The 25,243-nt window shown below is 47.8% G+C and overlaps 1 protein-coding gene across 1 annotated transcript; it reads left to right on the forward strand.

The window, feature by feature from the left end:
- Positions 1-1,628: 1,628 nt before the first annotated feature.
- Positions 1,629-24,404, forward strand: Ptdss2 (phosphatidylserine synthase 2). Its single transcript, XM_051193323.1, has 12 exons — positions 1,629-1,848; positions 5,550-5,651; positions 11,385-11,467; positions 15,317-15,384; positions 19,763-19,897; positions 20,341-20,391; positions 20,898-21,011; positions 21,099-21,217; positions 22,602-22,716; positions 22,805-22,950; positions 23,054-23,239; positions 23,557-24,404. Exons 1-12 carry the CDS (start codon positions 1,733-1,735, stop codon positions 23,741-23,743), a joined length of 1,422 nt encoding a protein of 473 aa, XP_051049280.1. The 5' UTR covers positions 1,629-1,732; the 3' UTR covers positions 23,744-24,404.
- Positions 24,405-25,243: the final 839 nt, after the last annotated feature.

Raw genomic sequence — 25,243 nt, forward strand, 5'->3', positions numbered from 1 at the left:
GGTGAGGAAGCACACAGGGCACATAGAGAGATAGACCCTCTAGAGCTCAGGGGCCACTCAGGAGTCCCAAATCCGGTCTTTCTTAGAAATTATTTCACTATATATCCAGGCTGTCCTGGAACTCACTATATAGGTTACAATGGCCTCCAAACTCACAGAAATCTGCCTGCCTCCAGGTCCTAGGATTAAAGGTTTGGACCACTGTGGCCATACCAGCAACATAGGCAGAAGCTTTAAAGATCTCTAAGGGAGTATCCCTCCCCTAATTTATGCTTTGTCAATTTGAACAATAACAAGGAGGCTGCCAGGCCCACAACTTTTGAGCAAAGATGTCCTTATCTGGCCTTGAACTTGTCAGGCTCATCTGCAGACTAGGGGCCCTTACTATCAGAGAAAAAACCCACCACAGCCTTTCTTTTGAGCTACCAGACTTTTGTTTCAGTTCAAGAGGGTGAAGAAGAAACTAGAAGTTAGCCATCTTTGTTTGTTTGCCTTTGTTTTTTGTTGTTGTTCTTGTTTGTGTAACCCTGGCTGTCCTGGCACTCACAGAGATACACCTACCTCTGCTTCCGGATTACTGGGATTAAAGGCTTGTGCTGAAATTTGCCACTTTTAATATCTATTCATCGGTTCTCTTCCTATCTGTCTGCCTATCAAGGACTCTGTCTAAATCCTAGTTCCAGAGAAGGATGACCTGTACTTCTTGATCTACTCACCTCCACCTCAAAGTGCTAGGATTTCAAGCCCTTGGCACCACATGCCAACACAACTAATGAAATTGAAAAAGAACCCACACCCTCATACAAGTTTAGGTAATCCATCCCCTACTCTATGGCAGAAATGAGCATTTTCAGGAACTATCCCTACTCTTTTCAACTATTCAACATCCAGTTAATTTAAAACAGTAATAAATAAATTAGGTAATTAATTTTTAAAAATCAAAACAGAGTCTCACTGTATAGCTTTGACTGCTCTGGAACATACTATGCAGACCGGATTGTCTTTGAACACATACAGATCATTACCGCCTCTGCCTCCTGAGTTGCTGACATTAAAGGCGTTTTCTGCCACGTCTAGCTAAAATTTTGTTTCATTTTTTTTTTTAATCGTATAAATGTTTTACCAGCACGTATGCATCTGTGCACCACCTGTGTGCAGCGCCTCCGAGGCCAGAAGAGGGCGTTAGGTATGCTGGAACTAAAGTTACAATAGTGAGCTGCATTGTAGGTGTGAGAACTGAACCCGTCCTCTAGAAGCACAGCCAATGTTCTTAACTGCTAAACCATCTCTCCAGCACACCCACCTGCTTTTTAAAACAAGGTTTGTCTATATAACCCAGGGTGGCCTTGAATTCGTGCGATCCTCCTGCCACAGCTTCCCGAGTGCTTAGTTCGCGTGCTATGGTTATAACAACAGCTTAAGCTTAAGCTCTCTCTGGGTTCCCAGGCACCTGTCTTTGGAACTCTATCAACACCCAACTACTGCCACTTGCTAGAACTGTCTCTCTGGCTGGAGGAGCACGCGGCTGGTCTCCTAGCAACCGGACCGCGTCCCTCCCGGCTAGCAGCTTAGGACCTGGGCCGCCAGCGCCCAGCATGCCCTGCGGCTCGGCGCGCACTACGCGTCCCACAATGCCTCACGGCCCCGCCCCACTCCCGCGGAGACCCCGCCGGGTGGCAGCGCGACCCCTGCCCGCCGCCCGCAGCCTGGCGGGCTGCGCAGGCCGGGCGCCATGTGGAAGGCCGAGCGCAGAGTTCCCGGAGACGCGGGGTCCGGATCGCCGCTGCTCGAGGGCCGCCGCAGCACCGAGTCCGAGGTCTACGACGATGGCACCAACACCTTTTTTTGGTGAGGGGCTCCACGCGTCGGGGTCCGGGCTTGGGACAGGCGGTTTGGGTTGGAGTTGGGGACCGTCGGGGCCAGGATCAGTGAGGGAGCGCTGCACCGGTGTTCAGCGGCCGGCAAATCGGTGGAACCCTCCCGTGGTCGTCGTCTGCGTGTGAGATGGCGAATGCTTTTCGGGTCGGGGGAGCCCGGGGATGAGCTCTGGAAGGCCTTGCCACCACAAATTAGTGACATTCAGGTTTCCTCTCCTTTGTGCAGTTAGGGTCCCTTGCTCCACCCCGGTGGCATTGCCCTGAACTGGCTGATGGTTATGGCATATGTGTGTGCTAGGTTTTGTTCATTGCTACCCTTTTCTAGGACCCTGGCCTGAGGGGTCGGGCTGCCCCCTCTACCTTTAGTGGAATGAATGCCTAGGAATTGCAGGTGTTTTGTTCCTTTGAATGGCCATGCCATCGCCCTGGCTGACCAGTCTAATGTGTGATCCCATGACCTTGGGCTAACCCTTCACTTTTCCTCGTTTGTGAAAAATGACAAAACTCATAAACCAGAGAGCACACTTCATGGAAGGAATGGTTTTGCCGTGTGTGTGTGTGTGTGTGTGTGTGTGTGTGTGTGTGTGTGTTTCTGTGTTTGAGACAGGTTTTCTCTGTATAAAACATGTCAGGGAACTCACTCTGTAAACCAGGCCAGCCTCAAACTCACAGAGATCCACCTGCCTCTGCATGCAACATCACTGCCTGGAAGTTCTACCCTTCCTCAGATGGCTAAGTTTCCACCCACCTGTGCAATATTGGAGTCCCAGGATGGGTCCTGTACACAGTGGGACCCAAGTGCACAGGGACAAATGCATACCCTCTGGCGTTGCTGAGTGGACGTAACTTTGAGAGCACAGTGCTGAGAGCATGTTTCATCAGTGACAGAAGCCTGATCTGAAAGTGAGTGATTGGACAATTCAGGAGAAGGTGCCATCACACAGATAGGGTTCTCTTGAGGGACTCTGTCGTGTGCTGGCCTGTATCTCTGGCTTGCAAGTGGGAGTGGTAGCTGAGGCTCTGGTGAGATACAGTTGGAGTAGCAGGAAAGTGGGCCGGTGTAGGAGATAGCTTTGCATCTGGACCTTATATTATTAGCACCTTTCCCAGGTTATGGTCTGCTTCTACAAGGGGGTTCAGCCAGCACTTATTTTCAATACGGTGCTCTCTAATGACTGAAAACATTAGAAGGGAAAGAAGCAATCCCAGTACTCAGGAGGCAGACGGAGGTCAATCTCTGTGAGTTTGAGACCACCCTGGTCTACAAAGTGGGTTCTGGGACAGCCAGAACTACATAGTGAAACCCTGGGAGGTGGGGTGAGAGGAGGCAAGGAGCCCCAGAGCTAGTGCCAATGGACTGCTCTGACCTTTGAGGTTCTTTGGACATTGAAATGACCTAGAAGAAGTTAAGGCTGTCCTGATCCCATAACTGACCCCATAACCACTCCATCACATCCTTCCTGACAGGACAAAGGGTTCCTCTTCCCTTGCAGGGAAATGATGCTTGTGAAACTCCTAGCCCATATCTGGTTTTTGATTTTATAAACTCTGTCTTGCTTTTAGGGCCAAGAATTCTTTGTGGCAGATGCCTACTTTTGGTCTCCTGCTTAAATAAGAGACTCTAGTTGGCCTTATTTCACGATGGGCCATGAATTACTCAAGTGGATATTGGAATATCGTTCTCTGTCCGGTAGCCCCCACCATGCTTCTTGGGCAGGAGGGAGGCACCACCCAATACAGTTGATGACCACTGGAGAGAGAGTCCTGGAGGAGTAGGCTTCCCTTCCTTCCTTCCTTCCTTCCTTCCTTCCTTCCTTCCTTCCAAGACAGGGTTTCTCAGTAGCTGTGGAGCCAGTCCTGGAACTAGCTCTGTAGACCAGGCTGGTCTGGAACTCAAGGAGATCCGCCTGTTTCTGCCTCCCAAGTGCTGGGACTAAAGAAAGTCGTGTGCCACCGCCACCCATCTTCCTTTCTTGTTTTATATTCATTTCTTCGTTCAGTCATTCTTCAGTGTGTATTCTGGAGACCTCTACTGAGTGCCATTACTATCTTAGAGGATATATCAGGACACTAAACAAGAGCTCAGACTCTAGCACAATCCTGGAACTTATTTATTTAGAATTTTATTTTGCTTTGTGTGTATTGGTGCTCTCCCTGCATCCTGCATGTGTATGTGTGCACCATGTCTATGCAGTGGCCCTGGAATCTCAGAGCTTGGAGCCTCTACTGAGCCTTGTAGGTAACTTGGGACAGATATCACCAGTGCATCCTCAGTTCTCTTTTATTTCTGCAGCTTCAGGTGTGTGCAGGTAATCCATCACTGTGGGCTAGGGCTTGTCTAGGTTTGCTCACATCTAGCAAACATGATTTGACAATTCATACCTGTCTAACTATCAGATCAGAAGGCCAGGAAGGCCAGTGTAACAGGCTAGGAGCCTCTTGCAGACTTGGGGCAGGCCCTGTCCCTTTCTTGGCAATGCCTTCATGTCTCCCTGGTTGGTTCTGGCAAGGCTGCCTTCCTACCCACTCAGCATGAGGAGCGTGGTCATCTCTAGGGAGAAACAACAACTGGGTATTTTCCACTCATACCAAGGAACCAGTTTGTCCTCATGCTTGCCCCATGCAGTGACTGAAGTCCCAAGATTTACATAGGTCAGCTCTGATCCTGGTTCTGGTCATGGGACCCAGTCCATCCCAGCATCTGCCCACACCAGGGAGGAGTAGGAGGCACCATAGCACAAAGCTGACATTCCGGAAGGGGAGGATGGCCTGCCTCTTCTCTCTCTCTCTCTCTCTCTCTCTCTCTCTCTCTCTCTCTCTCTCTCTCTCTCGTGTGTGTGTGTGTGTGTGTGTGTGTGTGTGTGTGTGTGTTGTAAACTGGCCAGGGTGCAGCATTGTAGAGCTTGCTCTTCAGCAACCATTGATTGAAACATTCTGAAGTCTGCCTGCTATGAATTTGTCTGGCTGATGCCCTTCCTGCCTTACCTTTCTCAGGTTAGGGGAGGCCAGGTACTTAGTAACTATATGAATGTTAAAGTAAACATTTACCTCAGGGGAAAGGTGGTATTTATTTTTCAAATATTCATGCTATATTTAAGAGAAATAAAAGATACTACTCCCAGCTGAGTAGTGGTGGCGCACACCATTAATCCCAGCAGTTGGGAGACAGAGGCATTCAGATCTCTTTGAGTTGGAGGCCACCCTGATCTACGAATTGAGTTCCAGGACAGCCAGGGCTTGTTATACAGAGAAACCCTGTCTCAAAAAACAAAACAACAAAAAAAGTCAGGGTTGTCCTCAGCTTACTGGCTACTTCAAAAACAGTAAGATTAGTATACTAGTAAAAAATAACAGTAAAGTAACCAAGGAGCTGACATAATTTTTTAAGGTCTATGGGAAAGAGCTGGGGATTGTATCTCAGTGGTAGAGTACTTGTCTGGCATATGTAAGGCTATACGCACAGTCCCCAGTACTGCAGTACTGAATGTTTAACTTGGGTTAGTAATGTGACCGTAACTACCTGTGCTTATAGGCAGTACACTCCAACCCCTCTGGTACCCATGGGAGTGGTCAGTCAGCTCGGGAGTGCAACCCTCTTCTATGCTGGGTGAGTAGATATCCTTGGTGACCCTCTCTGCTTTGACACTACCTGTGTGTGTGTTTTGGATTCAGGCGTGCCCACACCTTAACTGTGCTGTTCATCCTTACCTGTTCACTGGGCTATGTGACTCTCCTGGAAGAAACTCCTCAGGATACAGCCTACAACACTAAGAGGTAACTGCTGTGTGTGGAGGGTGTGTGTTCTGTGGTGCTCTGGCTAGCACAGGCTCTTAAACTCTCCTTGTGTGTCTAAGTGACTAGCTCCTACACCTCCCCTTGGAGCTGAGTAGGACCCTGGGTGCACATCACCTTTCAAGTGATACAGATGTTTTGTAGCAGCCTTCAGGGTGTGCGTCTATAATGGTGTTGGTGTCAGTACTTTGTAACATTCAGTGACCACCTGTGATCTTGCTTCAGGATTGTACAGAGCAGGCAAGATCACAAGCACTGTCCTTGCTGCATTGCCAGGTTCTGGAGCCAGAGAGGATATAGTAGGGGCAGAGACAGAGACACAGGGAGATGTGAGAGGCTATTGAGGTCTCAAGACCACCTTGGTTGCTTGTCCCCCAAGCTTGTGGAATCTTCATAGTCTTGACACTTCTAGGCCAAAATTTTGTTTTGGAAAAAGTGGAAGTCCTAGTACTTTGCTCTGAGAATTGAATGAGATAACAGTGAATTTTATATGAGCATGTGGATGTAGTCATTCTCTCCTCCCCAGTATCTGTGGGCCTTGTGAGAGTGACATAAGGATACCCAGCCTATCTGGGATATAGAGCCACCAACAATGAACCTTGTAATGGAGCTTATGCCCTTAGGTACAGCTGGGTTCTGGTAAAACATTGCAGTTGGGATGTCTTGATTCCAGGCCCACCAGCCTTTCTCTATTCCTTTATGTCTAGCTGGGCCTATACTGGCCCTTCTGCTTATTCTCATCTATAGGCCTGCCTGAATCTCCTTTCTTGGAAAAGCTTCCATCATACTCTTTAGTTCCAGGTTAGGCCTGTAAGCTCAGCATGCTCTTAAGGAGATGAGCTAATACTGAGAGAGGAACTTATGCCACTGGGTAGTCTGTTTTGCCCTTCCTGTCCTGGTCCTAGCAGAGCGGCCTCTGAATATACTAGTGGATGTGGAGGCAGTAGACTCTTGGTTATGTGTACACCTGCTCAGGGAATTTTCAGATAGAACCGGTCTTAGCTAGGTGTGAGTGCTCATATATGTAAACCTAGCACTTGGGAAACAGAGGCAGAAGGATCAGGAGTTCAAAGTCAATCTTGGCTACATGGTGAGTTCAAGACTAGCCTGGGCTACGTGAGACCCTGGGAAGCAGAGCAGGCAGATCTCTATGAGTTTGAAGCTAGAGTTCCAGGACAGCTATTGCTACATAATGAGACCCTGGAAAAGAATTTGATCTGGTTTCTGCCAGGTTTCTCTGAATCCATCTCTGTATACCTGGGCATGGAGGTTCAGGTTTACTGAAGTCCAAAGAGATGGGACATGGCTACACCTCAGAAGGTGTTCTCAGTGGACTGAATGTATGGCTTAGGAGCCTAGGGTTTAATCCTTAGCATTACACCCTACATTCCCCAAAAGGATTCTCTATATGAGAAGTAAAATTAGCTAAAGATGTCCAGCTCTGATGTCTGGAAGAGTTGTCTCAAAAAAGAGCAAACTTGGCTCTGAAGAGCAGGAACATACACAGGTGTCCTGGTGTGTGACTACAAACACTTGCCAGAGCAGTTACAGGGCTGTTGTCCACTCAATATGTTGGTCCTGTTGTCAATACTTGGTGACTCAGACCCTGGAAAGTCCAAGAACTCAGACCCCCCCCCCCCAAGCTTAAGGAGGCCAGTGGTGCTGTGAACCTTAGTGGGTGAGGCCACCCTTCCTCAGCACTGACCTCAGCAGAGCTGCCTCACTCCTCCTCCAGGGGACACTGAACACCCATTCCTCATGTTGTCTCCCTCTTTCCTCTTTAAGAGCATGAAGGCAACTGACCTTTCTGGCTTGTAATTCTTCTGATAGAGCCTGGAATCTGCTATTTTCTCCTCCTTAGGAATATGTGGGAGTTTTCTTATGCCTTTTAGGGTAGGCTTCATGTGTCAAATATTTTTTCATTATATTTATTTTATTTGTGTGCATGTATATGATTGTTTAAGTATGTACAATACACACATGTCAGAGGACAGCCTATGAGTGTTAATTTTCTCCTTCTACCATGCAGATCCCAGGGATTGAACTCAAATTGTCAGGGTTAGTGACAGGCATGTTACTTGCTGAGCCATCTCACCCCCCCTATAGAAAATATTTTATAATTTTTGCAGTAGAATTTTGTAGATGGAATTCAGACCAAGCTAACACTCTACCACAAAGACATAACCCCAAGACTTAGTATTTTTCATTGAAAAATTATTTTTATTTATATGAATGTATGTGAGTATAGGTAAATGAGTGTCCTCAGAGGCCAGAAGAGGGTGTCAAATCTCCTGGAGTGTAGACAGTTTTGAGTTGTCTTATGGGTTCTAGAATCTGAGTCTAGGTCCTCTGTAAGAGTAGCAAGTGCCCTTAACCACTGAGCTGTCTCCAGCTCCCCAAGATTTGCTTGTTTATTATAATTTGTTATTGTATGCATTGGTATTTTTGTTTTATATATGTCTATGTGAGAGTGTCAGATCCCCAGGAAATGGCCTCTTCCTCTGGAAGAATGATCAGTGATCTTAATCAGTGAGCCATCTCTCCAGGCCCCACAAGATTTATTTTTAAAATTTTTCTTTTTTGTTTTTCAAGACAAGGTTTCTCTGTGTAGCCCTGGTTGTCTGAGAACTTGCTCTGTAGACCAGGGTGGCCTTGAACTCAGAAATCTGCCTGCCTCTGATTCCTCATGGCATATCTCCTGGATCTGAAGTTGAAGGTGTTTGTAAACTGTCTTGTGGGTGCTGGAAACCAAACCCCAGTCTTGGACAAACATCCAGTGCTCTTTTTTTTTTTTTTTTTTTTTTTTTTTTTAAGATTTTTATAGTATTCTCTCTGCATCTATGCCTGCAGGCCAGAAGAGGGCACCAGATCTCATTACAGATGGTTGTGAGCCACCATGTGGTTACTGGGAATTGAACTTAGAACCTCTGGAAGAGCAATCAGTGCTCCTAATCTCTGAGCCATCCCTCTAGTTCTACTAAATTCACACGTGGTCCACCATCAGGTTTCTAAGGGTGAGGTCAATGGTAGAACACTTGTTTTGCAGCGAGGACCCTAAGAAGGAAGGCATACTGACAAGAGAATCAATGTATAGATGCACTGAGACTCCTGAAGTGGCAGGAGATGAGGTCTTTAAGAACAGAATCAGAGAGACTGCACGAGCCCATTTACTGGCTGACAGCTGAGCCCATGGGTACCTACCTGTGCAGTTGCTTCTGCTGTCTCTTTGATTATTTGACAGATGCCAGAAACCAGTAGAGTTAGGTCACCAAGGACAGAGGTCAGAATTGTCCCCATTGGGAAACATCAGAAACAAACTCAGATTTAGCTCAATACAGATCCAGGTGGTTACAATTAGAAGTATGTGTTATCTATAATACTTTAGTCTCCCATATCTACCACCTTCATCTCAGGGGATTCAACCAAACGTTGAAAACATTGGAGAGGGGACTGGAGAGATAGCTTAGTGGGCAAGAGCACCAGCTACTCTCACAAAGACCCAGGTTCCATTATGGCAACTCACAACTGTCTATAACTTCTGGGCTCTAGAGACAGTGCATAGATGTGATACAGATATTCATGCAGACCAAACACCCATGCACATAAAAATAAGTAATTTTATTTGTTTTTGTTTTTCAAGACAGGGTTTCTTTGTGTAGCTTTGACAGTTCTGGAACTTCCTCTGTAGACCAGGCTGGCCTTGAACTCAGAGATGCACCTGCCTCTGCCTCCAGAGTGCTGACATCAAAGGCATGCTCCACCACTGCCTGGCTTGTCACTCAGTTTTGAGTTAGGCCATTGCTGTGAAACAACCTGAGAACATTGGGCTTTTCTGAGTTTCAGACACAACAGGAACCTGTAGACCCATTTGGAGCCTTTTCTGCCTCAGTCCTGGCATTACAGTGGACTCCATGGGGTCCTAACGAACAGATCAGGTTGACAGTGGAGACTATAGTTGGTGACCAAACGGTGTTTTCCCCCTGGGCCTTCCTCCTCAAGCCCACAGCCATATTCTTACTGTGAGGAAAGCAGCGGGGAAGTCTTCAAACAGGATCACTAGAAGCAGCCTCTGTCACCACCTGAGGAGCCTACAGAGATGTGAAGACCCATCATGTGCATCCCCACACAGACACCTGGGTAGAGGAGGGCTTTAGAGGGAACTGAGGAATAGGGTAAAGTGTGAACTTTATTTGGTTAAAAGTCTATTTAAAAAAATAAGGCATGGGCTGGAGAGATGACTCAGCCATTAAAGGCTAGGCTCACAACCAAAAAAATAAGGCATATGTTTTCTTTTTATCCTGTCTCTGCTCAGCTGACATATTTTCAAGTACTTCTTATAACTCAACTTTGTAAATGATTATTCGCATGGGCCTGGTAGCCATGTCAGGTTCCTTCACTACCCAGCCTACATGGCTATGTGTTGCTTTGCACCACAGGGTGACTGTGTCCTTGAGGCACACTGATGGCCCTGATGGGTGTGACACGGGCTTGTCTCAGGTAAGCAGAGCAGTGGCATCACTTTATCATGATCTTTCTAATTTCTGTCCTTTTGGGAATGGGAATTTTTTGTTGTTGTTTTTGTTTTGTTTTTTAAAACAGGGTTTCTCTGTGTTACAGCTCTGGCTGTCCTGGAATTCACTTTGTAGGCCTCAGAGATTCTCCTGCCTCTGCCTCCCTAGTATTAAAGGCGTGTGCCACCACTGCCCAGCTGGGAATGGGAATTGTTTAACTTTCCTTCAGGTAATAGTATAGCAGTCTACACGGAAGGCAGCTAAGTCAGTCTGTGTCTTGCTTGAGGTATCATCACTTCAAAGTGTCCTTTCCAGGTGCCTTTCCCACCTCTTGTCTTTCTTGCTAGTGATTCCTCCCTGCAGAGCTAAGCAGTGAGGGCTCTGTTCCTGGCAGCAGTGGTGTAGAATTGCATAGGAAAGTAATCCAGAAAGTCGCATGTGCCTTGGAGGGCCACATATGTTCTGCTACAACTGGGACTCTCAGCTGTACATGGCTGGCAAGCAGTACTCAGTTTTCTTGGCTTGTGCTGGTCACCTCAATGAGCTAGGGTGTCAGGATGCCAAGGACACTCAGCAAGGGCAGGACAGGGTGGAGCTGGTATCCCTGTGAACACTGGTCCGAGCCAGTCCTTAGCAGGGACCGTGGCCTCACAGCTAGAGCCTGAACTGAGAGCCCTGGGCCATCCCTACTGTAGTACAGCCCTGGCTCTGTGGGGCCCATGCTTCTGCATCCTGTGCTGTTTTCAGTGTTTGGTCTACACGTGAGTATCACACTTTTTCTTCTATCTTGTACTTCCAAGAGTGCATTGGTGTTGGAGGTGGTGACTCAAAAAGACAAAAGCTCTGGGAAGACCTGTTATTAGATCCTGTCATTTTTTTCAGGGGCTTTATGGGGTCTAATCATCCCATATTCACCTAGTGGATTCGCCAAGTGGATGAGTAGTGGCACTATAAATGACATGAGAAACCTAACACAAGGACATCTGAGAGGTGCTGCTTGTGGGTTGTTGAGGTAGAGTGAGCCATTTATGGATCAGCCTCCTGCCTATTAGCTGCCAGACTCTGTTGTAGGCTACTACTCACAGCTGATCCTGCATGCCAGGGATTGGCCTAACATGGGTGTCCCCTGGGGTCCCTGCTACCTCCCACCTCTGCCTGGAAGAAGCTTGCACACACTGAGGGGCTGTTTGTTCTTTATTTGCAGAGGCATTGTAGCCAGTATTTTGGTTTTCTTATGTTTTGGAGTCACACAAGCCAAAGACGGGCCATTTTCCAGACCTCATCCAGGTAACTCACCATTTCTTTCTCCGTGTGTGCCACCTAGCCCTTCTGTTCTGAGCAGCTGTTGTGTCCGTGCTGCTGGATGTGAATGTCCTGTCCCCCTCTGCCAGTTCCTCCTGTGGCTGCTACCTCCATGGCAGGGAGGGCTGGCTATACCTCTTCCACTTGTCCCTCACCTGTCCTATGGCTCTCTCACCTTGTTCCTGCAAACCTGGATGCCCTGGGGTCGTAGGAGGGGCTGGAGACCTAGGGGTAGCTGTTGGGTGCTGTTTCTATCACTTCTTCCCCAAGTCCTCACAAATCCATGGCATAGAATTGCCCCCTGTGAACCTCAGCTGGAGGTCACAAGCTACCCACTTGTCTCCTCAGTTGGCCAGAGCTCAAATGAGATCTTTGAGGCTACAACTTGGTTGTTGTAACTTAAGAGCCTTAGCAAATATTTAGAAACATGTTTCTTTTCTGTCTCAAATGGGAGTATAAACTGTGGAAATACAGAAACTATTTTTAGGCATTTTAAAAATAAACACTTAAATGTGGATGTGTTGTGTACATTTATTTATTTACTTATTTTTGAGGGTTTCACTATTGCTCAGGCTATTCTCAATTTCCTGGATTTAAGAAATCTTCTTGCTTCCCTTCCTAAATACTAGGACCACAAGTGAGCAGCACAGCACTTCTCCTTTTCCTAGGTTTTGTTTGTGGGTTTTTGTTGTTGTTTTGTATTGTTTTTATAAATTAGGCAGTCTGAGATTTGCCCACGTCTCTGTGTACTTACCTGATTATAAAGCAAACCATTGTAGGAGCAGAGATAAGGACTTAGCCCTGAGCTTGTTAGCCTTCAGGATGGAGCATGTCTGCCAAGGGTAGTTAGTTTATTAGACTCCCTTGTGGCCCAGAGACTCTGAGCTGGACCCTTCAGGGATCCGAGTAGTCTGTATGATCTGTGATTCCTGCTAGACTATTGAGTACCCTTGTAGCCTCAGTGGGCCTCTGCTCTCTGAGCCTATCCAGCCTTGCCTCAGTAGGGTTTGCAGCAGAGCCACAGAACAGCCAAGTAATTAAAAAGTGCCAGTTTGTTTTAGCAGTATGATTTCTCCTTTGACATATTTAATTGTGATGTTTTCAGATGCTACTTCTGAAATAAGTTTCTCTTTATCACACAGTGGGAAAATCCACAGAACCTATAGAATTGCATTTGGAGGTGACATTCTCTATTTTGTCATTTAATTATTGTTATTACACACACGTATATTAGGTTTTCACTGGAAAGGAAAGATGCTCAGTTTTAAGTGTTCAGGTTGTACACATTGCTGTGTTACAATAAATCTGCATATGTTCAAGGGGGCTAATTACTAAGTGCTTGTCCTGTGTTTGGAAGAGGAGGACAGTAAGCCCATCCAGTAAGGCATACTACCTCTCTCTTGGATGCCAAATCTCAGTGAACATGACAAATGGAACCAAGCTGGACACTGGAAGTGTCTCTGGGACATGCAGGTTCTCTATTCCAGGGTCATAAGCCCTATACCCTGGCAAGCACAAGTCACCATGTCTGCAATGGTTGAGAGCTTTCAGAGACTCCCACTAGACTCTTGAGTTAAGTGACTACTGCTCTAGCTCCCAGTACTTGGGTGCTGCTCCTCTCCCTTTTTGTTTGTTTTTTGGCAGGGTCTCACTGTGTAGCCCTGGCTGCCCAGAACTCATCCTTGTAGACCAGGCTAGTCTTCAACTCAGATATCTGCCTGTGTCTGTTTCCTGAGTACTGAGACTAAAGGCGTGTGTTACCACACCCAGGAGTCCTTTCCCTCTTAACATGCATGCTCACTGAAGAGTTACTTTGAGAGCTTTGCTCTGCCTTTCCTTCCAGTGTAGTAGCTCTGTACTGCATAAGCTCCAGGATCCTTCACTGTTCTTTGTCTATTTATGTAGAAAGTCTTTTCTCAGCCACCTCCCACCTCACTTTTTGTTAATATACTGAGCATGGAACCCTCAGAGCCTCCAGTCAAAAGGCATGTGATGTAGCTAAGTGAAACATCAACAAGGAGCACCATGGGAGGCTCAGCTCAGATGTGCTCCACTCCAGGAGGGTTTCCCACGGGGCTTTGCCCTCCACCCTACCTCCTGGTCTGCACTTAGGAAATACAGTCACGCTTCCTTCTGGGGCCATTACTTGCCTGGCCTCATTAGAGCAGCAAAATGAAGTTTCAGCTGACCTGTCTGGGGAGTTGCTTTATTTGGAAACTAATTGGCTGTGATTCCAAGTGGACACCTTGAAACAGGTCCTGGTTCTTTTGAAACAGCTCGCTCCTTGGTTCAGTTTTTTGTTTTTGTTTTGTCTGTGCAGTTCTAGGAGCTGAACCCCTGGGCCTCATGCATACATACTAGACAAGTGTACCACCACTGAGCTACAGCCCCAGCCCTTTGCCTGGTTCTTTTATCTGTGACTGTGTCCAAAGCTAGGGCTCAGATGTCATCCCCAGCACTGCCAGGCTGCCTGTATTCCTTCTCATATTTTATATTTGGGTGGACAAGGGACACAGACATCAAAACCACCACACCCAGAGGTCAGGTGATTGGGGGGGGGGGTGTAAAGGCAGCTGGATATTTAGAGATGGACCTAAAGGAGGCAAGGATTCGTGGTTTAACTTCTGATTTGGGCTTTTCCTTGAAAAGGAGGGAAAGACAGGAAACAGCAGTAGTGAAGAGATGGTGTCAGCCTCAGAACTGATGACAGAAGACGTGCCTTTTGGGCCGGGTGGTGGTGCACACCTTTAATCCCAGCACTTGGGAGGCAGAAACAAGTGGATCTCTGTGAGTTCAAGGCCAGCTTGATCTACAAAGTGAGTTCCAGAAGAGCCAGGGCTACACAGAGAAACCCTGTCTCAAAAAAACTTAAAAAGAAAAGAAAAAGAAAAATGTTCCTGTTGGAATGTGGCTTTAAGTATCTGCCTCTTCTTTTAAGGGGACCCCCTCCCCCCCATTACACAAACTCCAGTGGTATAGGCCATCTTGCCCCACTCAGCTGCCATTGTACTTCTAGAGCTGGTGAAGATTTTCACACAGGCTCTCCCTCCACTTCAGGTGTGAAGAGCATTCATAACCTCCATTGTATCCCAGGGAAACAGGAGCAAATCCATTAAGAGCTTCCCACATTATTTGGGTTAGTCATTCTCAACCAAGTAGCCAGGTCACATACACCCTTCAATACCGTGGTGCTGTTGAGGATGGAGGGCGTTTTGGTTGGTTTGTTTGTTTGGTTGGTTGGTTGGTTTTTGGTTTTTCAAGACAGGGTTTCTCTGTATTGTTTTAGAGCCTGCCCTGGAACTCTTGTAGATCAGGCTGGTCTCGAACTCACAGAGATCCACCTGCCTCTGCCTCCCAAGTGCTGGGACTAAAGGTATGCACCACCACTGTCAGTTATGGAGGATGGAGGGTGTTTTAATATCAGAAGTCTGCTGATACGGTTTGTGTTAAAGCACCTTCCTAAATAAATGAAGAAGACTAAAGATTTATACTCATTCCTGATTTAAAAGAAAGAAAGGAAGGAAGAAAGAAAGAAGGAAACTAAACAGGTATTCGTCCCTGAAAAGGGTGCCCAGCAGAACCTGGTACAAGTCAGCAGCCTGAGTGGTACATAGGAGAGCGGGATGCTGCTGCCATCACCGCTTTTGTAGGAGGCCTCTGTGCCTAGTAGGGACTGCAGTAGAGGAAGTGTTTCAGAGAATTTATTTAGGCCTTGCTTGTAAAGATTCTACATCCCCCAGAAAAAATACTGCCTGTGATCAAGAACCTCCTGGGGCTGGGTGGGGCCTAGAGCCCCAGAACAGAGCCCCTGACATTACTGTTATCTTGTTGTAGCTTACTGGCGGTTTTGGCTGTGTGTTAGTGTGGTCTACGAGTTGTTTCTCATCTTCATCCTCTTCCAGGTAAGCAGCTTTTCTTGGTTGATAAAATAGGAATAGATAATAGAGGAGGCCTTGAATTGTCAGGCCCCAGAGTCCTGGCAAGAAGCCAAGCTGAACCATCATAGGTAGCTACAGACTGTCTCACTCCAGGAGGGCCCATATGGAGGGCTGTCTTAGTGTGGGTGCAGGCACAGGTTGCTGCCTTGTCTGTATACAAACAGGGACAGACATGGAAGGTAGCTGGTCTGATTTCAAGACAGGAAATGTGCAGTTGAGCAGGTTTGCCACTGGTCTGTAGCTAAGCAGCTGCAGCTTTAGGAACTTTGGCCTACCTGGGACCCACAGAGCTGGTGGGGCTGGCAGCTCACCAGGGGGTGGAGTGGGGATGGAGTGTTACATTATGTGTTCACTAATGGTTCACTCATTGAACTCTGAGCTTCATGAGTGAGTGACCAGGTTTGTTATTAGGCCATCTGTGGCCAAGTTATTCAGGGCCAAGTCCCTCTGCATGTACAGATATCCTAGTAGGACCCAGAACGATTCCATCTCCAGAAAAGTCACTCCAATCTCTGTTCTACCCTACAGTTACCCCATCTGTCAAGACTTGTCTCAGAACAGCCCATGAGTGGAGTTACCCAGTAGGCCACATGAACCCATGATACTCTGTATCATACCTCTGAGGTCCACCCAGCTGTATCATTGGCACAGTGCCTCTTCTTATGGCTGGGAGGCATTTCAGGGTGTCATTCTGCTCATTCAGCAGACCTGAGAGGCCTTTGGTTTCCCATTTGGAGCTACTGTGAATCAAGCTGCTCTCAACACTCCTGTCAGGCCTTGTATGGACACAGATTCCCATTTCTGTTCTGGACAGGCCGTAGTTGTCTCACTGGTCACATCACACTTCAGTAGTTTGAGGAGCTGCCAAGCTGCCTTCCAGCTCATGCTGTCTTGCATCCCACCGGCACTGACTTAGAATTCCTGCTGCTTTATCCCTTTCTTTCAGTTCTGTTGTGTGAGTGCTCAGAGGTGGAATTGCTGCTGGTGAAGGATTAGATCCAAATAGGTGTGAGGTGGCATTTCTTGGTTTTGTGTTTTTCCTGCTAGGGGTCCACTTGAAAACACCATAGCACACCTAGGTTCACATCTTCTGGGCTTCTTGGGACTGTGTAGTTCTCAGGCTGACCTTGCTTATGGGCTTGCAGCTCTGGAGAGGCTGGTGGGTGTATGATTGTTTAGGTGACAGTACAGTCTTCCACACTATGTTCTTCTCTTTCAAGATTGTCCTGTGTCAGCTGATCTCCATTTTCAAACAAATGATAGAATCACTTTCGGGCTATGTAAAAGAGCCCATGAGATTTCTTTTTCTTTCTTTGCAGTGCTGGGGGTGACTTCCTGCATGCTAGGCAAGTGCTCTACTACTGAGCCACACCCCAGCCCTAGCAGATGAGATGCTAACAGGGGTTACATTGATCAGTTTAGAATACTGCCATTCCAACATTATTAGTCTTGTGATCCATGAACATAGGATGTCTTCCTATTTATTTAGGTCCTTAATTTCTTCCTACTATGCTTTATAGTTTTCATAGTGTAGGTGTATACTTCCCAAGTATTTTATTCATTTTGATGTTTTGGTTTTGTTTTTATAAAAAGATTTTATGCATACAGAGCATGCTGGCTCTGTAGGCCAGTAGAGGGCACCAGACCTCATTCAAGGTGGTTGTGAGCATGTGGTTGCCAGGGAATTGAACTTAGGACTTCTGAAAGAGCAGCCAGTGCTCTTAACCACTGAGTCATCTCTCCAACCCTCATTTTGATGTTTTATTAAGTGGAATTGTTTTCTCAGTTTTGTTTCGGATTGCTTGTTAATCGTATGTAGAAATGCAATTTATTTTCATGTTGATTATTCGTGTATGTACCATGACCTTACTGAACTTATTAGCTCCTATACTTCTGTAGGATTTGCTGTTTTCTAGTTCCTGCCATCTGCCTTTTCCCTAGCGCCCTGTTCCTTCCCTGGACGATGGAGGACAGTCCTACTCTTTCCTGACTTATCCAGCTGGGCCTTCCAGAAAAATACTGAGTACAAGCATGGACACCTTAACTGGCTCTTGATCTTAGAGGAGTATCTAGCCTTTCTTTCCTGAGTATACTGAGAGCTCTGACTTTCCCAGAAGTCTTCACCAAGTGGAAGTGGTTCAGTTGTAGCAGTTGGTTAAGTGTTTTTATTATTAGATTTTAGGATATTAGATTATTAGATTTTGCCAAATGTATTTTCTGTGTTAAGTGAGATGATTATGTGACTTTTTTTTCCTTTATTGATGATAGTATTTATATTGATTAATGTTTTTAAAGTTTTTTTATTATTATTATGTATACAGTGTTCTTCCTGCATACATGCCTGCATGCCAGAAGAGGGCACCAGATCTTATTATAGATGGTTGTGAGCCACCACGTGGTTGCTGAGAATTGAACTCAGACCTCTGGAAGAACAGCTGGTGCTCTTAACCTCTGAGCCATCTCTCCAGTTCTATATTGATTGATTTTTAAAATGTGGTTCATTTGGGGTGTTCTGTTGTGCCTTGTTTTTGAGCAAGATCTTGTTGTGTAGCCCAGGCTGGCCCTGAGCTTGCAGTAGTGCTCTTGCTTACACTTCTAGAGTGCTTTGGTCATAGGTGTGTACCACCATAGCTGATGTGATTTTCTTACTGGAACCTACGATGCTTTCCTGAGATGAGATGATGGTGTATACCCTGTCTGTAGCCTGAATTCAGCCTCCTAGTATTTTGCCTAGGATCTTTGTGCCAATATTCACAAGACACATGTCTTTGATTTTCTAGAACTGTTCTTTCTGGCTTTGGCATCAGAGTTAATTTGAATTTGTCTGATGTATTTCTTAGGATTTGACCAGGGTTGAGTTATGTGCCATCCGAATGAGGCTTCTGCAGAAGACTAACTGTGATTGTGGATATGTGACACCTTTCCGTGTGCCCTCCATATGGTGCCTTTTACTGCCTATTTCTGTCTGCACGCTAAAAGGAAGTTTCTGTGTGCTATCCACATGGGAGGAGGAGGCAGGACTTGAGCTGCACTGCCTCAGGGTTCTGTGTCTCTGTGTTACTGGAATTCCCCATGTGTTAACTGTCTAATGATTTGTTGGGATCAGTGTGACTCAGAGTTATCTTGTTTCAGGTTGTACTCAGATGCTGCTTTTTCATTTTCTTACTGAAGTTCTTTAGGCCATTGGCAGCTCTCGTTTAGTTTCCCTCTTGTTTGACACACCCCTTCTTTAGTGATTCTTTGGACTTTTTGTTTGTTGAGGCTCTTCCTGACTCATACCATAGGCCATAAGATGTGCCAGTTGTCAGCACCCTCTATCTGAACCCTGGAATCTGCCTTTTCCCTGGGACCCAGTTCCTTCCCTGGAAGATGAAGGATAGTCTTAAGAGACTACAGTCTGGGAACTGTGTTTCCTGGTCAGGTGTCCCAGTACTCAACTATAGAAAGCAGCTCCATTTGTATGGGCCATGTATGGAACGCATTACTGTGATCATATTAGTTTTATTTAGTACTCTATCTTGAAGGTCCTTCTGCATTCTGGCTCTTCCCTCCTGCTCACCCTGCCTTCTACAAGAGTGCCATGGGGGTCACAGGGTTTCTGCATGTTGATCAGGGCAAAAGGTATTTTGAACCTAGGAACAGATACCCCTTGATACTCACCGTTTCTGGCTTCATTTGAGGCCTTGGGGCCTATGCTGGAAGGTGGTTTCAGGAACATTCCTGCCTCAACATGTCCTCAAGTCTTGCTACTTTCCAGACATATGGCATTTCCAAGATGGCCACCAGTGGGGTCTCTGTACTATCAGCAGGTAAACCCTGACTTCAGGTCAGGGGCTAGACTCACAGCTGGCCAGTCTGCTCCCCTTTCCTTCCTCTCCTGTCTGTGCTAGGCCCCTGTCATCTGCCCTCTGGGCCTTTGAGCCTCCTCTTTGTCCTAGCTTGTGGTTTGCTCCAGGGGCCCCTCCTCTTTCTGTTCTAAAAGTAGTGCTTCCTCCACTGAGGAGACAGAACTTATTAGATTCTGCATATCCAGAAAGCTGGAGTTGTGCCTGGCAGAGTGGGCTTGGGTGTGGCTCTGGGCCATGTGTTGAAGGGCAGCAGTGCAGGCCACCTCTTCTGGATAGGGATCTAGTCCTATGTCGCCTCGGAGAGTGTTGTAGGGGGCTGGCATTTGTGCCTTGATGGCTTGCCAGGACTCAAGGCGCCCCGGGTCTCCAGCTCTAGTTGGAGTAGAAGGGCTGCTGTCCCTGTGACATGCTGACTAAGATAGAGGGCACACCACAGACTCCTTCATCCAGGCTGCCCTGCTAAGCCTGACTACACTAATGGCTCTGCTTTGCAGACAGTCCAGGATGGCCGGCAGTTTCTGAAGTATGTGGATCCCAGGCTGGGAGTCCCGTTGCCAGAGAGGGACTACGGGGGCAACTGCCTCATCTATGATGCTGACAACAAGACTGACCCCTTCCACAACATCTGGGTAGGGGTGTTCTCCTCAACTGCAGGGCTTTAGTAGCCTTGGGACTGTCCTTGTGTGTATGGGATCAGACAGAGTACCCTGCAAGCCTGTCCACCCTCCTGCTTTTCCTCAGTGTGGGGCAGTGTGGAATGACTCTGCACATAGGGTCCAGGCCCATGGCCCTGTTCATGTTAGATGAGGATCCAACAGAGAGGCATCCTGCTTCTGTTAACCAGTGTGGTCATCTGAAGGGGTCCATACAGCAACATACTTGCCTGACTCTGACTTGGCATCAGCCTGGAGGGTTGTGAGGGGCAGGGGAGTGGCTCTGGGCCTCTGCACAGCATGAGGTTGTATGCTTCCTGGAGTCTTGTCCAAGACACCACAGGGGAGAAGACTGCCTGAGGGAGGGGCTGCCAGGGGGTGGGAGCTGTACCTCAGGGTCACATCCTTGTTACTTACAGGACAAGCTGGATGGCTTTGTTCCTGCTCACTTCATTGGCTGGTATCTGAAGGTAGGGTGGCCTAGCTGGCCTGACACTCTGGTTCTCTCTAGTTCCCCTTCCTCCACGTTCCAGACCACTTGGTAGGTGGGTGAGCCTCTGGTGAGGAAGCACTGCCATCCTGGAATGTATGCACAATACTGGAAGCTTCTAGGTTTCTCAGTAGGACTCAAGTGCTCATGCTGACTCTGCTGCTCAGATCTGTGACCAGTTAGGAAAAGGGAATGAGGCAGAAAGCCCAGGTCAGCCTGGGTTCCTGGTACACCCCACAATAGTGCTGCCTACCAGTCACACAGCACAGCTTAAACCAGGCCTCCTGTCAGAGCTCAGTGCCGAACCACTGGGCCCCTCCATGTTGACTGACAATCTTAAAATTAGAAGGACAGTTGCCCGTCTACTATACATACCAGGGATTGGGGGTTAGGGGCTGGGGGCAGGAGGCAGGAATTGCTAGTCTGAAGGGCACAGTCTGGGGAGTGAATGGCAAGCCTGATGGGGTGCTTTCTGGCACCTCACAGACCCTCATGATCCGTGACTGGTGGATGTGCATGATCATCAGCGTGATGTTCGAGTTCCTGGAGTACAGCCTGGAGCACCAGCTGCCCAACTTCAGCGAGTGCTGGTGGGATCATGTAGGTGCAGCGGGCAAGGCGCAGTGTGGGTGGGCCTGGACCTGTTGTCTCCAGCCCTGTAGCTAACCCTCTCCTTTCCTGATCCAGTGGATCATGGACGTGCTCATCTGCAACGGGCTGGGCATCTACTGTGGCATGAAGACCCTCGAGTGGCTGTCCTTGAAGACATATAAGTGGCAGGGCCTCTGGAACATTCCAACCTACAAGTACATCTTGGGAGTTGTAGAGGGAACCACAGAGCATTGGGCCCCCCAATCATAAGCCCTTGCTGCTCAGGAGGGTGGCAAGCAAGATGGGTCTTTGTCCTTCATACATTAGGGTGCTAGAGTCGACTGTTAATCCTCCAACTGGGCCCTTGGTCTGCTTCTCTCAAGAGGCTGTGGGCCTGTTCAGTCCACCTCTCATACAGCCCAAGTTAGCCTCAAACTGTCATCTAGAGTGACTCTTGCCCCCACCTCCCAACTCTAGGGAGTACTAGTGTGTCCACCTATAACCAGTTTCTCTGCTACTTATGATATTTAAGAAGAAGAAGAAGTGATAATTCAGGCAGTGGTGGCACATGCCTTTAATCCCAGCACTGAGGAAGCAGAGGCAAGGCTGATCTCAGTGAGTTCGAGGTCAGCCTGGTCTATAGAGCAAGTTCCAGGACAGGCTCCAAAGCCACAGAGAAACCCTGTCTCGATAAACAAAAGAAGGAAGGAAGGAGGGAAGGAAGGATACCTACAGATTCCATTGCTTCAGAAGTTGATTCAGGAGAATTCTTTGAACATAGAAGTTTGAGGCTAGTCTAGGCAATCCAGTGAGTTTCAAAACTAAGAAGTTTGGGCTGAGGATGTAGCTCAGCTCAGTAGAGTGCTTACCTACCATATCCAAAGCCCTGGGTTCAAACCTCAAACCCCAGAACCACATAAACCATTACTGTTGCAGTAATCCCAACACTTGGGTGGTAAAGGCAGATCAGGAATTCGCAATCCTCAGGTATATAGTAAGTTTGAGGCTAGCTAGCCTTATCTACGTGAAACCTCATTTCAAACAAGCACAGTGACACATACCTTTAATCCCAGGAAAGCAAGAAGATTTGTATGAATTGGAAGCCAGCCTAGTCTACATAGTTAAGACCTTGTCTCAGTAACAAAGGTGAGGTAGTGCACACCATTAATCCTAGTATTTGGGAGGCAGAGGCAGGAAGATAGATCTCTGAGTTCTAGGCCAGCCTGGTCTACATAGGAGGTTCCAGGACAGCCAGAGCTACATAATAGAAACATCCTGTTTAAAAAAAAAAGAAGAAGAAGAAAAGAGAGAGAGAGAGCTCTAGATAGTTCCAGCACCAGAGAGGTAAAGGACAAGAAGATTGAGACCCTGGCCCCTGGTACAACAAAAGAGAAAAAAACCTGGGACAATAAGGAATGAGGTTCCCCTCCTGTCTGAGTGCCTCAAGTGTGCAAGTAGCCCCTCTGTAGCTGTGTGGGATTTTGAACAGGGCAGAGCCTTGTGTCTGCTGAGGAGGGCAATGTGTACTAGCTCTCAAGTTCTGGCAGTAGCTCTATGATCTGGCCATTGTCCTCAGGCTCCTGGCTCTCTGGTTCCCAGGGGCAAGATGAAGAGGATTGCCTTTCAGTTCACACCCTACAGCTGGGTACGCTTTGAGTGGAAGCCAGCCTCCAGCCTGCACCGCTGGCTGGCCGTATGTGGCATCATCTTGGTGGTAAGTCCCAGTAGCCTGGTGACTGTGTATCCACACACCACCAATGGTTAGTTCTCAACTGATGAACTGACCTTCTCCCATCCTCTAGTTCCTGCTGGCAGAGCTGAACACATTCTACCTGAAGTTTGTACTGTGGATGCCCCCCGAACACTACTTGGTCCTCCTGCGGCTGGTCTTCTTTGTGAACGTGGGTGGTGTGGCCATGCGTGAGATCTATGACTTCATGGATGAACTGTGAGGGCCGTCCATAAGACCTAGGGGGTGGGAGGCCGGAGCCTGGGAGCCCCAAGGGCATTTGGGGTGCTGAGCAAGCCAGGCAGCTGCTGCCTCTCTGCAGGAAGCCCCACAGGAAGCTGGGCCAGCAGGCCTGGCTGGTGGCAGCCATCACAGTCACAGAGCTGCTCATCGTGGTGAAGTATGACCCGCACACACTCACCCTGTCACTGCCCTTCTACATCTCCCAGTGCTGGACTCTTGGCTCCATCCTGGTACTTACGTGGACTGTCTGGCGCTTCTTCCTGCGGTGAGTGGGAGTGGGACCCCAGACCATTAGGCTACACTATGAGTGCTATTTGCCCCCTCCATCCATTCCCCCCACCCTTGCCTTAATGGCTCTAGCTGCCTTGGCCCCTGTACTTTTTGAGTCTATATGGCTCTGCCTGGTAGATCAAGGTTCTTAAGGTTCAAGGTGGCCTGCCTTGCCTGCAGCTGGCACTCCAATTTAAGTTCTGTTCATCCATTCCTAGAATTGTAGCCTCTTGCAAAGGTGTCCAGGTGTCTGGGGCATGTGCTGGGGGCTGCTGCAGGGATAGGTGGTGAGGTGGCTTTGCTGCCCCACAGGGACATCACCATGAGGTACAAGGAGACCCGGCGACAGAAGCAGCAGAGTCACCAGGGCACAACCATCAACAATGGGGATGGGCACCCAGGGCCGGATGATGACCTGCTAGGGACTGGGACTGCAGAGGAAGAGGGGACCACCAATAACAGTGTACCTGCTGAGGAGGGGGCCTCAGTCGCTTCATGACGCTCTCCCTCTTCAATGGCCTTGTGCCATAGGGCTGTCCCATTTCTCCCATCCTTATGCTCCCTGCTTCAGAGGAGGTGGGGGCCCATTCCCAACTCCACCAGGGGCACCTGAGTGTACATGTGTGTGCGGTAGGTGTGTGCACATATTGGCTCCTGCCAAGTCTCCAGGGCTGTGAGCTGATCAGTGAGCCTGGAGCTTGCTCTAGAGCAAGGGTCCTGCCCTGGCCTACCTGGTCAGCCGAGGCACTAGCCCATAGTCTCTCTTGTGTTCAGTCTCAGCACGGGCCAGGAGAGGTATGTCAGTACTCTTCCTCTACCCTCTGTGGGGCAGACAGAAGCTCCTGAGACCCTGTGACCCCACCCAACTTGCAGCAGCAGAGGTGAAGGATTTTTTAACACCAAGATGGCTGCAAAGTGGTGGGTCTGGAGTCAGTACTGAGCCGTTTCCTTTGGAACCTTCCTTTAACCAGGACTCTAAGCTTAAGGATGTGTAATGAAGGGAGGTCACCAGATGGGCCTCTTGAGGGATATCAAGTCAGAGAGAGAGTCCAACTTGGAGACCTGTACCCCAGGTGCTAAGGTTGTGTTGTCACCATGGCTCCCTGAGTTTATAGTCGTATTCTTGAGCAAACAGAACAAATAAAGTGATGATGAAGGTGCATAGCCTCTGGCTGCCTTCTCTGCCCCGTTCCCAGAGACCTTTGCAGAGGAAGGGACTTCTCCATCCATTTGGAGTTGGGTGTGTGTCCAGGATGTAGTTCTCATGGGTCTTCAAAGGCTTGTGGGACACATGTCCTGGGCAGCACCCCAGTGCCATTGTCTCTCACTGAGGGTGGGGTGGGTGGTCATGGAAGAATGATCATGGGACATGACTATGAACCTAGCTTTGTAGTTACAGCCATAGGTATGCAATGACAAACCATTTGTCTTCTGATAAGTTCAGTTGTCCCACAAATGCAAATGTACAAATCTTGTCTCTTAATCTGCTCAGGCAATATGTTGTTTCTTGGGATTTTTGAGACAGGATTTTGTTACATAGTTCAGACAGGCACAGAATTCCATACACAGTCCCGACTCACCTCAAATTCTTGCCACTCGTCCTATTTCAGCCTCCCAATTTCTGGGATTATAGGTTTGTGCCAATATGCCTGACTAAAAGATTATTTTAAAAATACTTAATTTTTGCCAGGCGTTGGTGGCTCATGCCTTTATAATCCCAGCACTCAGGAGGCAGAGGCAGGTGAGTCTCTGTGAGTTCAAGGCCAGCCTAGTCTACAGAGCTAGTTCCAGGACAGGCTCCAAAAGAACAGAGAAACCTTGTCTCAAAAAAAAAAAAAAAAAAAAAAAAAACTTAATTTTTTTCTTATGTTTAATTAAGTATGTGGTTAATTGTATGGGGGCCAGAAGAAGGCATCAGCTCCCCTGGAACTGGAGTTAGAGGTGGTGGATAACTCCCATCTTTCCAACCCTATGTACTTCTCCCCCAACCCCAACATCC

This window comes from Phodopus roborovskii, unplaced genomic scaffold (genome assembly GCF_943737965.1).
Source record: "Phodopus roborovskii unplaced genomic scaffold, PHOROB, whole genome shotgun sequence".
In the NCBI taxonomy this organism is placed as follows: Eukaryota; Metazoa; Chordata; class Mammalia; order Rodentia; family Cricetidae; genus Phodopus; species Phodopus roborovskii.